This window comes from Podarcis bocagei, assembly GCF_964188305.1.
Source record: "Podarcis bocagei genome assembly, chromosome: 6".
Taxonomy (NCBI): domain Eukaryota; kingdom Metazoa; phylum Chordata; class Lepidosauria; order Squamata; family Lacertidae; genus Podarcis; species Podarcis bocagei.
In genome coordinates, this window is record NC_138130.1 from 89,288,560 (window position 1) to 89,304,832 (window position 16,273).

General features: G+C 43.2%; 1 protein-coding gene across 3 annotated transcripts in view; it reads right to left on the bottom strand.

Moving 5' to 3' along the window:
• The window catches only part of CNTN5 (contactin 5), a 666,148-nt gene that overhangs the window by 54,647 nt on the left and 595,228 nt on the right, over positions 1–16,273 (bottom strand). For all 3 annotated transcript variants that reach the window (XM_081197615.1, XM_081197616.1, XM_081197617.1), the window contains 2 exons: positions 9,226–9,353; positions 7,834–8,009 (listed from right to left, as the gene is read on the bottom strand). In XM_081197615.1, the coding sequence (XP_081053741.1) occupies positions 7,834–8,009; positions 9,226–9,353 (304 nt within the window). The remainder of the gene's footprint in view (positions 1–7,833; positions 8,010–9,225; positions 9,354–16,273) is intronic.

Consider the following 16,273-nt stretch of genomic DNA (forward strand, 5'->3'; position numbering starts at 1 on the left):
TTCACTGTCTGGAATCCCTAGAAACCTGGTTACGGAAAATGATTTTAAAACAGCATAATGACCTGAAACGTCTCTTCCCCAGGCTAAACGTGCCAGCTCTTTCAACCGTTCTTCATAGGACTTGGTGTCTAGGTTGTTCACCACCCTGCTAAACCCTTTCTGGACATTCTGCAGTTTGAGCATGCACTTCTTAAAATGTTGCTGGTAGTGTCATGAATCATATTACACTAGAGTTGCAGGATCTTCACACCCATATTTAGAATAATGGTTGGCCTCTTTTTGGAGGGTCCTTGATAAAATGCACCCTTCATTTAAACCGAATTCTATCACTTCCTCCTATCTCACATTTATTTTTGCATTCTTTCTTGATAACAAAATTTACAAATAAAATTCACAATAATTCCGGTGTGCGCGCGCGGGTGTGTGTGTGCAATTGCTTTACATTATCATTGCACTTGTTATTCTAACATATCAGAAAGAACACCCATTTCTCCATAAATTTATTAGGCTGATTTATTGGTAAAGGTAAAGGTAAAGTGACCCAGGCCCGGTCGTGGCTGACTCTGGGGTTGCGGTGCTCATCTCGCTTTATTGGCCGAGGGCGCTGGCGTACAGCTTCCAGGTCATGTGGCCAGCAAGACTAAGCCGCTTCTGGCGAACCAGAGCAGCGCACGGAAACGCTGTTTACCTTCCTGCAGGAGCGTTACCTATTTATCTACTTGCACTTTGACGTGCTTTCGAACTGCTAGGTTGGCAGAAGCAGGGACCGAGCAACGGGAGCTCACCCCGTCGTGGGGACTCGAACCGCCGACCTTTTGATTGGCAAGTCCTAGGCTCTGTGGTTTAACCCACAGTGCCACCCGTGTTCCGTATACAACACACATAAAATGTTTTTTCTTTACCAATCTAGCTGAGTCCCTGGTCACTGTGATCACATGAACTGATGTTGGCTCCAACCCTGATCATCCAGTTCCCATGTCATAGTGGGCCCTCTTTTGTTTGAACAGATTGTTTAATAATGGACTGGGGTGATTAGTTCCTCAATGGGAGGGGATGGCTGGTTAGATTTTTCTAAATCGACAACCTATATGCAGGAAGTTGTTCAAGACTGGTAACATCTATGTGGCAGAAGGGGAAGCGGTTTGCCACAGGGGGCTAAACAGAGGAATTGGCATTTTAACTGGGATGGATCAAACCTAGGGGAGAGCCAGTGTGGTGTAGTGGTTAAGAGCGGTAGTCTCCTAATCTGGGGAACCGGGTTCGCGTCTCCGCTCCTCCACATGCAGCTGCTGGGTGACCTTGGGCCAGTCACACTTCTGTGAAGTCTCTCAGCCCCACTCACCTCACAGAGTGTTTGTTGTGGGGGAGGAAGGGAAAGGAGAATGTTAGCCGCTTTGAGACTCCTGAAGGGGAGTGAAAGGCGGGATATCAAATCCAAACTCTTCTTCTTCTTCTTCTATTGCTTTTTTATGAATCTGTTGCAAGATTAGTAGTTGCACTGCCTATTTTAGGGGCTTGCTTGCTTCTAAAGTGCTCTGCTTGTATATTTGCAAACAAGCAGATAATGCAAAGACGCTATATATCTGCAGTATTCTTTCTCATACCCAACACACCGTTTAACGATAAATAGCTCATCCGTGGAAGCTCCTACCAGCTGGAAAAATAGGATGATGCAATCACTTTTTCATACCAGTGTTTTGAATTCAAATGTGCCTTTTAGATCTAGTATTTACAGACAATTGGCAAATTCAAACTCTGAATAAGTGTTGAAACACACAAACACTCTCTCACGCACAGGTGATACTCCACTAATAACATAACTCTTCCTTGGGTATATCAAGCCTGACAGAACTGTTGGCACTTGTCTAAGGCAATTGCGCACGAGAAAAATACAGAACAGCAATTCCCATGCTTCCATTGCAGACTTTCAGAATTTCTCAACCCAGTTAGTTCATTGCAACTCTGAAGATGTGATGAATCACTATATTTCACTTTAGCAAGGTGCCAGCTTGGGGATGCAAAGTTTGCAACTTGTCTAGCACGACATCGCTGATTAGCCATGAAATATAGGGTATTCGAGAAGATTAATGTTTTCGATATAAAACCACAGATAGTTAAAGGGTAAGACCAAAACCAGTCCACATTTCCCTTTTCCTCTGAGAATAATTTACATTTAACGCGTGCCTTGTTGTTAAAGCAAATAGAAGTATCATATATATACAGTGACTGTCTGCTTTTATTGCCTCGGTGCCTTTAAAAAAATGTAGCTGGCACTCTGAGAGGAGGTTCACAGTGAACGAATCCTAATGTTCTCCTCTGGAAGGCAAATGGGTATTCAGCCTACATACCTAAATGGGAGACTGATGGAAAGGGGGTGAATAATAGTTTTTCAGGTGGGGGAAGATAAGAGCAATATAACAGAATCCTTTGGAATGCACTTATTCCAACAAAATGCATCAGGAAGGATGGTTCTTAGGCAGAGAACATAGCCACAGGTGCCAACCATTCACCACTAGGGTCTGATTCCTGGCCCTACAACTTTGCTGGTAGGTCCGCTCTGCTTGGCAGGTTGCAAAATTGTATGATCGACTCTGTGGAACAAAAATTATGCATGCTGTTGTTTGCTTGAAATGTTTAGAAATCAGAAGGCAAACAAGGGGTTCAGCTGGAGTGTCCACTGAATGTGTATGTTTCTGACCGATCCTCCTTCTGAGCGGCAAGGCCGTAAGTCATAAACTTTGCATGCACTCCAAGTTCAACCCAGGAATTCAGTTTATTTTATTTATTAAACTTATCTTCCAACCTTCCTTCCAAAGGAGCCCAGGGCTGGGAGAGACTTCCACCTGAAGCCCTGGATATTCAGTGAAGATATTACCAAGCTAGATGTTCTGACTTGGAAGAATGCAGCTCCCGGCAAAACAAAACAAAAGCACCTCAGCCCTTGAATCTTATTCACAGATCTTGAAAGAGAAGCCAACAGTAAAGAAGAGGAAGTACAACTGTTCTTCCATGTCCCAAAGACACCCATCCAGGAGTGTTCATGGCTCTGGCTTCGCCATGCATTGATGACATGCTCTATACTCAGTAAGCATATGATTTAGCCTATTGTTCAAGCTGCCTTCTTTCTCTGTATACCTGAAGGAGCATCTCCACCCCCCATTGTTCAGCCCGAACACAGAGATCCAGCTCCGAGGGTCTTCTGGCAGTTCCCTCCCTGTGAGAAGTGAAGCTACAGGGAACCAGGCAGAGGGCCTTCTCAGTAGTGGCACCCGCCCTGTGGAACGCCCTCCCATCAGATGCCAGGGAGAATAAGAACTATCTGACTTTTAGAAGACTTCTGAAGGCAGCCCTGTTTAGGGAAGTTTTGATGTTTGATGCTTTACTGGGACTGATGTTTAAATTTTTTTGTAAACCACCTAGAGTGGCTAGAGCAACCCAGTAAGATGAGTGGCATATAAATACATTATTGTTATTGTTTTAATCAGCTACAGCCTGGTATATACAGGAGACCCAATGGGGCTATATTTTAAGAGTTGTTGTTTTACTCGTTAGGGCAGCCAACATGGCGCCATGCAGATGTTTTGGACTACAACTCCCTTAATTTCTGACCGTTGGCTTTGCTAGCTGGACCAATGCTGAATTGGGGCTCTTTCTACTTTACCATAGTGGCCAGGAAACCCCATCTCTGGACTATTTTGGTCATTTTGGAGGTCAAAGCCACATGGAACCAGCCTGATCCCTCCCACCCTTTCCTTTTCCTTCTGTGATGGAACCCCTATTTGGGGACTTCCCTGGCTTTTCTGGCCCACGTAGGACCAGTCTGGATAGTTGGACTTGATGAAGATTTGAAGTTTTCTCCCCCCAAACAGTTTTTGATCTGGGCTTCCACTGAAATGAGGCTGCATTTTAATGTTGTATTTTAATCTTCTTTTTAAGTTGTATTTTAATCAATTGTTTTTATACCTGATGTTAGCCGCCCTGAGCCCGGTCTTGACTGGGGAGGGTGGGGTATAAATAAAATAAATAAATAAATGGACAGGATTTGGGCTGGGTGGGAATCAGGTTGGAAGTCCACATGCAGGGGCAAATGAATGGAGAAGCCTTTACAGATGGATTGTGTCCATGCTCATTGGTGGGGAAGTTGTGAACCTCTTATTGTCGTTGGCCTGCAACTCCCATCAACCCTAGCCAGCACAGCTAAGCAACTGCCATAGAAAAGCATGGTCATCAGGGAAACCATAAGTGACGATGGAAGGTGGTATAACCTAGTCATCTAGTCCAAACTCCTGCAATGCAGGAATCTGAACACACAGTCCCCCATTCAATTTGAAACTACACCAGACCCTGCTTAGCTTTGGCAAATGTGCTAGCAGTTTTCTTGCTGCACCACTAGGAGGTCATATTATAAATTGTCTTGAAAATAATGGTCCTTTTTCACTTTCCATATCACTGGCAAAGCCATCAGGCACCATCAGGAATCAGGATGACTCACAGCATTTATTTAGCAGGAATTCTCCAATTAAAGCATTGTGGTTTGAAAAGGAATGTTTTAGAGGACATTGCCACATCCCATGAAAACTACTTTATTAGCGCAGCATTTTCTGACAAGTGATTTTATGCATATGGACCTTGTTGCTACTGAACTTCATTTAGTCTTCCTGACATTTTAAAGTTGAATAGTTTCCACTTTTTTAAAAAAAGTAACTGGAAAGTTAAAACTAGTAAAAAAGAAGGTGCAAAAGTGGTAGGGTACTGGTTTTCACACACGTTCGGGGCATCCTTTACGCACCAGTGTTTGTCAGCCGAAGTGTCCCTGCACATACGCTTCAGGTTACAGACTCCGCTAACCCAGAAATAGTGCTTCAGGTTAAGAACTTTGCTTCAGGATGAGAACAGAAATCGTGCTCCGGCGGTGTGGCAGCAGCAGGAGGCCCCATTGGCTAAAGTGGTGCTTCAGGTTAAGAACAGTTTCAGGTTGAGTACAGACCTCTGGAATGAATTAAGCACTTAACCCGAGGTACCACTGTATGTTTTGTAGCAAGTGATATTAAACGATGTTTTTATTTTTTGGGGGGGATTTGTAAGAGATGTGCCAACTTTTATGTTTGAATAATCTTGATTTTTAATAAATTCTGGAAAAAGGACTTTTTCCTGTTTCTGTCTTTTGTGCCTTTCTGCTGGGGAAGCTAAACCAGCACCTGACCACTCAGTCGCCTACCAGAGCCTGTTGGATTTCTGTCTGTGCCACAGTAAAGTGACACAGGGTGGGGCAGCCCGGAAATGCTGAAGGGTAATCTCCCTCCTTAGGTTACTTTTTGGAGCTGTTCTGAGATAGGGAAGTGGTGGCAGCATACTACTGCTTCTGTTTTTGTGTGTTCTGAAAAAGCTTCTGCACACTCCTCTCTCTCTCAGCCGGGTCTTGCCAGACTTGGAGGGCAGGTTGGAGGGGGTGGGGGAGTGCACACAAATTCTTTGTTGTTGTTTAGTCTTAGTCGTGTCTGACTCTTCGTGACCCCATGGACCAGAGCACGCCAGGCCCTCCTGTCTTCCACTGCCTCCTGCAGTTTGGTCAAACACATGCTGGTAGCTTCCAGAACACTGTCCAACCATCTCGTCCTCTGTCGTCCCCTTCTCCTTGTGCCCTCGATCTTTCCCAACATCAGGGTCTTTTCCAGGGAGTCTTCTCTTCTCATGAGGTGGCCAAAGTATTGGAGCCTCAGCTTCAGGATCTGTCCTTCCAGTGAGCACTCAGGGCTGATTTCCTTAAGAATGGATAGGTTTGATCTTCTTGCAGTCCATGGGACTCTCAAGAGTCTCCTCCAGCACCATAATTCAAAAGCATCAATTCTTCGGCGATCAGCCTTCTTTATGGTCCAGCTCTCACTTCCATGCATTACTACTGGGAAAACCATAGCTTTAACTAAAGCTTTAACTTTAATGGTTATTACTTGTTACCCGAGAAGCTGCTAGGGAGGGGCATCCAATGCTCTGGAGAAGATTTTGAAGGCCCACAGAAGACTCCAGTGAGGAGGAGAGGAAGGTGAAGTCCCATTGCACAAGCTGAAGTCTGTTCCACTTGCACACAGAAAACAGCATTGCAAATAACCCTGAGAGGCTGCCCTGAAGCATGCCCAACCTTCTTATTGAAGCTCCTCATTCCAATGACAAAATACAGCAATGGGCCTCTTTTGAAATGGGTTCCAATCTAGGATCACTAGTTGTTACATTGGACCGATTGTAGGTGACTAGAAATGGGCCGAAACTTAGAAAAAGAATTCCTCCCCCAAATATATACTCTATATAGTATTTTTTTCCACAACAAGGAACACATTTAACAGAAAACTGATCTTCATTACAAACAACACAATTGCACACTGTGCCAGAAATTCCCTTGTTTGGGAGTCCTTTCAAAGATCTAAAAGTGGTACTATCAAGATAACAGGTCCTTCCAGAATGATGCCTAGTTTGCTGGAGGTTTGCTGACTTCATTTACATAAGCAAAAAAGGACATTTACTAAGGCTGCCCATTGATTAAATAATGTTCAGTTTACAACCAGCTTTATTAATCACTCTGATTAATTTGATGAATTTAAATTATTTTAATGGCTAAAAAAATGCACAGTATTTAGCTTGCATGTTAAACACTGGATAACATAACCTTTGCAATGGCGTAGAATACAAAATAAATGAAATTGAATGTACTCCATCAATTGTATTTTGTCTGTAATAACTAAGACAACATAACCAGCTTTCTGTTAGCACTTCTCATTGAACAAGTTTAAATATAAGGTAAAGGTAAAGGGACCCCTGACCATTAGGTCCAGTCATGACCGACTCTGGGGTTGCGGCGCTCATCTCACTTTATTGGCCGAGGGAGCCAGTGTACAGCTTCTGGGTCATGTGGCCAGCATGACTAAGCCGCTTCTGGCTTCAGCGCACTGAAACGCCGTTTACCTTCCTGCTGGAGTGGTACCTATTTATCTACTTGCAGTTTGACGTGCTTTCGAACTGCTAGGTTGGCAGGAGCAGGGACCGAGCAATGGGAGCTCACCCCGTCACGGGGATTCGAACCACCGACCTTCTGAACGGCAAGTCCTAGGCTCTGTGGTTTAACCCACAGCGCCACCTGCATCCCTTAGTTTAAATATACCAGGAACAAATGTTTGCTATAAGTGTGGGCTTCATCTGCACCACACATTTAAACCACTATTATACCACTTTAAACAGTCTTAGGTTACTCTAAAGAATTCTGGAATTTGCAATTTGTAAAGGATGCTGAGAGCTTTTGGGATACCCCTATTCCCCCCACAGAGCTACAACCCCCAGGGTTCCATGGGAAGAGGGCTAGACTGTTAAACCACCCTTATCAAACTACAGTTGCCAGGAGTTTTTGAGGGAAGCCTCGGCTATTAAAGCGGTATAATCCTGCTTTTAATGCACCATGCAGATGAGGCTACAATTTACTTTTTAAAAAAAGGATGGTTTTTTCCCTCTCTCCCTAGGCTCATGAATGTCTCACCAATAGCTACACTGTAAAGATTCACGGCTATTTCCTTCTCAACTAAAGTAAATATTCCTATGCTTCAATTAACACAAATGAGATACTTAATTCGGTGAGCTAACATTTCTCTTTCTTTCTTTCTTTCTTTCTTTCTTTCTTTCTTTCTTTCTTTCTTTCTTTCTTTCCTTTTAAAGCCCTTGACTGTAATTACATTTCTTCTGGTCATGTCTGAAATATTTCTGTGATGAAAAGACCTCTCTCCAGCAAACCATTTTTCCATTCGATTCTCCCCCCCCACTTCGAAAAGAAATGGATTCTTGAAGCATGCTCACCGCCCTGATGCTTTCAAAATGTCCTCCTTCTTTCTCAAAATCGATAGGCTGCCCATTCAGAATCCAGTGGAACATGACATCTAAGGTGGGGTCATGAATGGCTTTGCAGCTGAGGACAATGCTCTCTCCCACTGTCAGCTCGGTCCTTTTGGGAGACAGGTCTATCTTGGTAGGCTCTGAAGAGACAAAAGGGATGTGTGGCATGGTGTGCTAGGCTCGGAATATAGAAAGCTGCCTTATATTGTTGGACCAGCAGATCGGTATTATCTACACTGAGTGGCCGTAGGTTCCAGCATGCTTCTGAAAACCAGTTTCTGGATACTGCAGGAGGGCAGAGTGCAGCTGTGTTCAGGTTCTGTTCGCAGTCTTTCCAAAGGTATCTAGTTGGCCACTGTGAGAACAGAATGCTGGACTAGATGGGTCAATAGCGTCATCTTTGTCCTTGAGTTGCCTTTGTTTTTATTATGTATTTTGTGTTTGTGTGTGTGTGTGTACAGTGGTACCTCGGGTCACAGACACTTCAGGTTACAGATGCATCAGGTTACAGACTCCGCTAACCCAGAAATACTACCTCGGATTAAGAACTTTGCTTCAGGATGAGAACAGAAATCGTGCGGTGGTGGCGGGAGGCCCCATAAGATAAAGTGGTGCTTCAGGTTAAGAACAGTTTCAGGTTAAGAACGGACCTCTGGAACGAATTAAGTTCTTAAACAGAGGTACCACTGTACACACACACACACACACACACAAACACAATACATAATAAAAACAAAGGCAACTCAAGGACAAAGATTATGCTAATGGCCCATTTAGTCCAGCATTCTGTTCTCACAGTGGCCAACTAGATTATACCTTTAAATATTCTTTATTTATCAAATTATACCACCCTGTACCCTTAGATCTCAAAATGTAAAATTACTTTCTCTCTCTCTATATATTGTAATTTTACGTTTTGAGATCTAAGGGTACAGGGCGGTATAATTTGATAAATGAAGAATCTGAAAATGGAGGAAAAGAGCTTTAAAAAAGAATGGGAAAAGTTTACAATTTATTTACAAGACCACTGTAAGCAGGTTAAAACACTAGCAGGATTCTAACTGCACTTGTAAACTAACGGAAAGTATGGACAGTTTGGAAGGATAAAACTTGGATAGTATTGATATGCAATTGTAAATATTATCACTAGGACCCATGGAAGGGATGGGGATAAGTTAGGATATTAAGAGTAATCTTGATATTTGGATCTTGAATTGTGTTTTGTTGTGTGTATGTGTGTGTGTGTGTGTGTGTGTGTGTGTGTGTGTGTGTAATCTGAAAGTGTATCTGGGGTATATTATAGGGTGGGGAGTGGTATAGAAATATAAATAAATGCAACAAACAGCCACGTCTTACCTTTAACAAACACTGAAGCAACTATTTCTGCAGACCCAAATACATTTTCGCCTCGGCATACATATCTTCCCTCATCGGATTTGGTGGAATTCAGGATTCTGAGGCTCCCATCTGGAAGAACAGTTATCCTGAAAATTATAAAAAAGGTTTTTATCCTGAAATAGCATATGCAGAATCATCTCAAATGCAGATAACGTCTGTGGAGTCATCTTTCAAAGACCTCACAAATGGAATTACGGACCGTCTCCCCCATGTTTCTTAAGAATGATGAAAATGCCAATTGCGTTTGCCAGTCTTTCAAATAAGGCCAAAATAAACTCATTTTTATCCCCTTGCCTTCTGTAATACAGGAGGTCCAAACTCTCCAAAGAAGTGAAACAGTCTTTTAAAACTTAGAAGGGTAAATGTGCAAGGCTTTTTTTTTTGAAAACAGGATGTTTGTCTCTCAGTTTTGAAAAGTATAACTTTACCATCAAAAAGATGTTTTAATATTAAGTACCAACTGTTCAACTGGAATCTAATGGTGACCTTAGCAAATCAAATCTAAAAACAGACAGTGGTACAAAGTAAAAGCAGATGGGGAAAGGAGAGGAAATTAATTGTATATAGCCAAAAGATGATTTATAGTACACTCTATGCCAGTGTAGCATGAAGATGAAAATGAGCTCTGGCTACTAATGCATATTATTTTCATTTATTATAGTTAGGCAGCACATTATCTAAATGAAGCCAGAGACACTAAAGGTAGAATTAAGCTGTATAAGAACCATGGGGTTACACCTGAGAATTGCAGGCCCAACTGAGGTTCTGTCCCATCCCATAATATGTAGTGCAACTTATTCAGTATGCTGACTTTTATCATGTGGTGCGCTTCCTTGTCTATGCCAGGATTAGCCGATGACATGGAGACAGAGATTTCACACAAAGGGTTGCTCCTCATGAGATCAAGGAGCTGAACAATAAAATAATAATAATAATAATTTTTTATTTATATCCTGCCCTCCCCAGCCAAAGCCGGGCTCAGAGCGGCTCACAACAGTAAAATAACACAACATTCTAAAATCATTTCATTATAAAATCAGTTCAAATCAAATTAATGGCAACCATTGGGCTAGAGTTCTGTGAAGAAAACCAAAGGAGGGGGGTCAGGCTGTGACTTGGCCAAAGGCCTGGTGGAACAGCTCTGTCTTGCAGGCCCTGTGGAAAGATGTCAAGTTCTGCAGGGCCCTAGTCTCTTGTGGCAGAGCATTCCACCAGATCGGAGCCACAGCCGAAAAAGCCCTGGCTCTGGTTGAGGCCAGCCTAACCTCCCTGTGGCCCGGGACCTCCAAGATTTTTTTGTTTGAAGACCATAAGGTCCTCTGTGGGACATACCAGGAGAGGCGGTCCCGTAGGAAAAAATGCACCAGCAGAACCCATCTGATTGCTCCTGCTGTGACAACCTGCTGTGTCTGGTATCTCAGCTATGGCTGTATCTTCATTGGTGTAACCTGGCCACTGTGGTCCAGACATTGGAAACCTTGAGACTGGATTACTGCAATGTGTTCTAGGTGGACCTGCCCTTTGGCATGGCCCAGAAGCTCCAACTGGTACAAAATGCAGTAGCTTAACTGTTGATGGGGGCAGATGGCTGACCACATGGGACACCTCTGGTGCCAAAGGCAAACATTGGAAGAGAAACTTGTTTTTGCTGAGCATTACAGAAGAACATATACAATAGGATTTACATTTGCAATGAATTTATTATTGATGCCAGAAATAGCCATTACTGTGAGTTGGAGTCCCTCCTTGCATGCACAGCAATAAAATAATATTATAAAAATGTGTTTACACACACACTACATTATTTTGTAAGCTCTTTATATTTTGTAATCTGGAGCAGTTAAAACAAGAAATATAATTTAGGAATTCTGTTTATTTTAATTCCCAGTGCCTTCCAAAGCTTTGATAATTTAAAACATTTCCTACTGTCCCAAATATTTTTTTGTTTGTACTTGATTTTCTTGTAACTTGAATCCACTGGTTCCAGAGCAGGAGAAAACAAGCTTGCTCCATCTTCCATGTGGCAGCCTTTTAGATATTTGAAGATGGCTATCATTTATTCTCTCAGTCTCCTCTTTTTTAGGCTAAACATACCCAACTCCCTCAACCACTCCTTATAAGGTTTAGTTTCCAGACCCTTGATCAACTTGGTCATCCTTCTCTGCATACGTTCCAGCTTATCAATATCCTCCTTAAATTGTGGCACCCAGAACTGGACACAGTACTCCAGGTGTGATCTGACCAAGGCAAAATAGAGCAGTACTATTACTTTGCTTGATGTGGACATTATACTTCTGTTCATACAGCCTGGAAGAGCATTGGCTTTTTTTGCTGCTGCATCACACTGTTGACTCACATTAAGCTTGTGGTTTACTAAGACCCCTAGATCATTTCCACATGTGCTGCTGGCAAGCCAGATGTCCCCCCTTCTTATATTTGTGCAGCTGCTTAATTCTTGACTAAGAGCAGAACCTTACATTTGTCCTTATTGAAATATATGAGACACCATTATCAAAGAAGCCCACCCTCCAGTCATCACCCACCTAATTGTAGAAGAGAGACTGTAACATTCAGGCAGTGGCTTGTGGGAGAAGATGATTCTTTAGATTACCTGGCAGGTAATCATTATGTCATCCCCATATAATGAAATTTCCCACTCTGTCCCTCCTAACCCTTTAGTGAATTGATCACCTCCGATGAAGAATTAGGAGCTGTTTTCTTATAAAAACAAAACCTGTCCCGAAACCTGCCACATCAAAGGAATATACTCTATGACCCTACAGAAGAAAAAATAAATTACAGCTTTGTTGTTGGGTGCAGTTCCTGAGATTTATTGGGTGGAGAAAGTCTCGTTGTCATGAAAAATGTACAACCATTAACTTGGGATGTGAACACGGTCCCCGTTCTAAGCAATTCCACAGATAGGGTAGATAGGTGTCAGAGAAAATCTGGGGGCATGGAAAGGTCAGGCAGGCTGCACGCTGCATGTTGCATATGGAAGTTGAAGGATGGATTGCAAGAGTACTAACTGCTGACAACCGAGTCCATTCCATCTAATCACGTTGCATACGTTTTCTTGTTGGGCTCCATTACTGTGCATTACAGTAATCTAACCTCAGGGTTATGAAAGCATGACCGACTGCTGCCAGGCTCAGAACTGTTGCAGGATTGAAGCAGAAACCCATAGCTCAATTGAAGAAGACTTGCTTTGCATGCGTAAGATGCTATGTTCAGTCTCCATTTAAATAATCTCAAGGACAGGGCTGAATGCCTCTGCAGAAAGCCTCAGGGAGCCATTGCCTGCCACAGCAGACAGCACTGAGCTGGATAGAACAATGGCTCAACTCAGTGGTTGCAATTACTTGCGTTTGGACAGGAAAAAACCTAGGTAAGGTCTCATACACTCCTCCCCCGGTGTGGGCTTGAGGTGTCCAGAAATCTTTGCTTTCATCATTTATTAGCCAGACAGACTGCAGTTAATCTAAACTATGGTTTGTTTGGCACAAGCCAACGTCAAGTCATGGGTTATGAATGTGGCTCATTTTAGCAAAGCGTAGTTAAGATTAATGACAGTTTAGGGTTCCGACATAACATAAACTGTGGTTAATTGAAATTTTAAAAAATGTAAGCTTCCAATCTTGGAGGATAAGTGAGTCCTTGCCTGGAGTTTCCATAGACCAGCGTGGTCCAACTTTTCATACCAAGTGGGCTGCAAGAGTACTTCGACACTGAACCTGCCATGTTGTGCAGGAGGGTGAGAACCTGGCCAAAAAATGATGTCATCCCCCAGCCCTCATGCTGCCTTCCAAAGCCAGATAAGTGAGGCTTTGGGAAGGAGGCATGAGGCTCTGGCTGGGTCCTAGAGCCCCCCCCCACCTTCTTCCTAAAACTGGGAAAGCACTAGCTAGGCTCTGGAAAGGAGGTTGGGGGACTCTAGGACAATGTCAGAGCCCTCATGCCTCCTTCCCAAAGCCCAGCACCTTGCTTATCTAGCTTTGGGAAGGCAGTGCAAAAGTTGCAAGGGGAGGCATCAAATGTTGCTGAGGGCTACCAAAAAGGGTATCAAGGCCCTCAGGCCACATGTTGTACCTCCCTGCCTTAGACCATACCCAGAAACATAGATTTGTGGCATAGCAAATATGCTATATCAATCCCTGCTATATCTGGCTGAAAGGATTAGATGAATAGTCAAAGGAAGCTTTGCCATGTTTCTTGATACACCACTTCCAAGTGGGATTAGATATATGAGCAGCATATAAAATAAGCAGAAGATGGGTGGTAATTAAGGAGATGCAGCTTAACAAAGACTAAAAAAGACCCCACAGAGGGAGGCATGAGGAAGTGTAAGATAAACAGTGACAATTGTATAACTGATGTATTAAGATATGTAAAATGCATAAATATACAAAGTAACAAATGGAAAATGTGGAGAAAGGAACGTTTACAACATCCATTGCAAAACTACCCCCCAATATTAGATTTACTTATTTGCTATATTCTGACATGCAGGAAACTGCCAAAAACTATATGTACAGTATCTATTGCTTTTCTGCAGTACTACAGAAGAAGTAATTTGTTTCCTGCTTTTTCCCTGTCAAAAAAACACAAAAAAACCCGTGCCAAGTTTACTTGCTGTTCAATAAAATATTAGGAAAAGCAACACCACATGTATTTGATTCAGAGAAAAGGACTGGATTACACAGATCAGTGGTTTCATCAACCTTGCTTTTTATCATATGATTTTGTTGTCAGCTGCAATAATAGTGTGAAAATGGAGAAATCAGCTGTTTTTCTCATGAGGATGTATCTTTTTTTAAAAAAAATAGAGAACGTATTTACACTGAAAGTATGTGACATTTGGAGGGCTCATCCACCAACTGTTCCTGTTTGCTCACAACTATATGGAAAGGCTGGTAGGGTGGAGGCAGGTCTAGCAGAGAGTCCCATAAAGGGAATTTGCCTGTATCTGGACAGGAATAATAATAATAATAATAATAATAATAATAATAATAATAATAATAATAATTTTATACCCCACCCATCTGGCTGGGTTTCCCCAGCCACACTGGGTGGCTTCCAACAAAATATTAAAATACAGTAGTCCGTCAAACATTCAAAGCTTCCTTGAACAGGGCTGCCTTCAGATGTCTTCTAAAAGTCAGGTAGTTATTTATTTCCTTGACATCTGGTGGGAGGACGTTCCACAGGGAGGGCGCCACTACCGAGAAGGCCCTCTGTCTGGTTCCCTGTAACTTGGCTTCTTGCAGCGAGGGAACCGCCAGAAGGCCCTCGGAGCTGGACCTCAGTGTCTGGGCAGAAAGATGGGGGTGGAGACGCTCTTTCAGGTATACTGAACAGAGGACATTTAGGACAGAATCAGGAAATAAATATGTAGCAGTGAATAACAGTATTCCCCCAAGTTTAAGCAGCCTATCTCTGCTGCAGCTGTTGCAGTGGTGGTGCAGTCATTTGCCTGAGTACCACATTCAGAATGCCTCACTCTGAGGAAGGATCTCCCAGGCCCTTCCACATAGCAAGGCAGTGAAGAGAGGGTAGAGGGGTGGCAAAAACTCTCAGCTCCCTGGGTAGGTCAAAGGTGACCAGAAGTGCTGGCAGCACTAGCAGAACTGGTAGCCTCTTCCCAATCCTCCTCACTCCTGAGTCAGGTGCCTGGCATAATAGTCTTATTCCACCTCATGATTGTGCAGTTTTGGGACTCAATCCTTATTCCTCCTCTCTAGCCAGTGGACAAGGGCAAGCTAGCTGTGACTGAAGCATAGACTGATGTGGAGCAGTGGATCTGGCTCTCGGTTGGAGCATTTCAGCCACTAGTCTCCACCTATATATCTGGAAAAAACAACAACAACAACCCCTCAAATATTAGAAAACACCTAAGCCTCCAGAGACTGTCTTCTAAGGGAAACTGAACCTCTGTAACTTCTCAGACCTTGGAGAATTGGTGTGAGCATTATGGCACAAGGGCAAGGCCAAAAACCAACAGCAACACAGATGCCAGATTTCGATTTGCATCTTCAATCTCTAAATGGGACAGTAAGAGGGGTTTTTTCCCAAGTAAAAGAGTCTTTAAATAAAGTGGGAGCACTGGAGGAAACTCTCCCACAGTGGTACAGGATGTTGGAACGCAAACTATACTGGCAGCCCAGAGCAAGGTGGGATTAACATGGTTAAGAATTTCCACAAGAGGACATTGAGTGCAGGATGCCTAAGAGACAGTCATGGAGAGAAACTTCATGTAGAACATGCTTTCTCAAAGAAAGAAAGCTTCCGGATTTATTTTTCAGACGACCAACCATTGCTTGTGGTGGTACCAGCTAATGTGACTGTATACATCTAAAATGTTTTCAGATGAAAGGTTTATGCAGTGCTATTTTTCTACAAAAAAAAGGTGCTGGAACTCACCACGAACACCTCCCTTATTTTCTTATAATGGCAATGGCACCTACCTGAGAGGGGCTGGAACTGAGCTCTGGCAAGTTCCAGCTGAAAAAAAAGCCCTGGGTTTATAGAAGATTCTGTTTCTGTTCACTGCAAACTATGCCTCAGACATAACTTGGTGAACCACACTGCATTTTAGTCATTCAGGTCATGATCCAAAGGCATTTACTTGTGAGTTAGCCCAGCTACGCACAGTGCAACTTCCACTTCCATGGAAACATGCACTAGACTGTGCTGTTAAGTGTTAACATGGGATGTAGGTGGTGCTGTGGTCTAAACCACTGAGCCTCTTGGGCTTGCTCATCAGAAGGTCAGCATTTCGAATCTGCTCAATGGGGTGAGCTCCCTTTACCAGCTCCTGCCAACCTAGCAGTTTGAAAGCACACCAGTGCAAGTAGATAAATAGGTACCGCTGCAGCAGGAAGGTAAATGGCGTTTCCGTGTGCTCTGGTTTCCGTCACAGTGTCCTGTTGCGCCAGAAGAAGTTTAGTCATGCTGGCCACATGACCCAGAAAGCTGTCTGTGGACAAATGCTGGCTCCCTCGGCCAG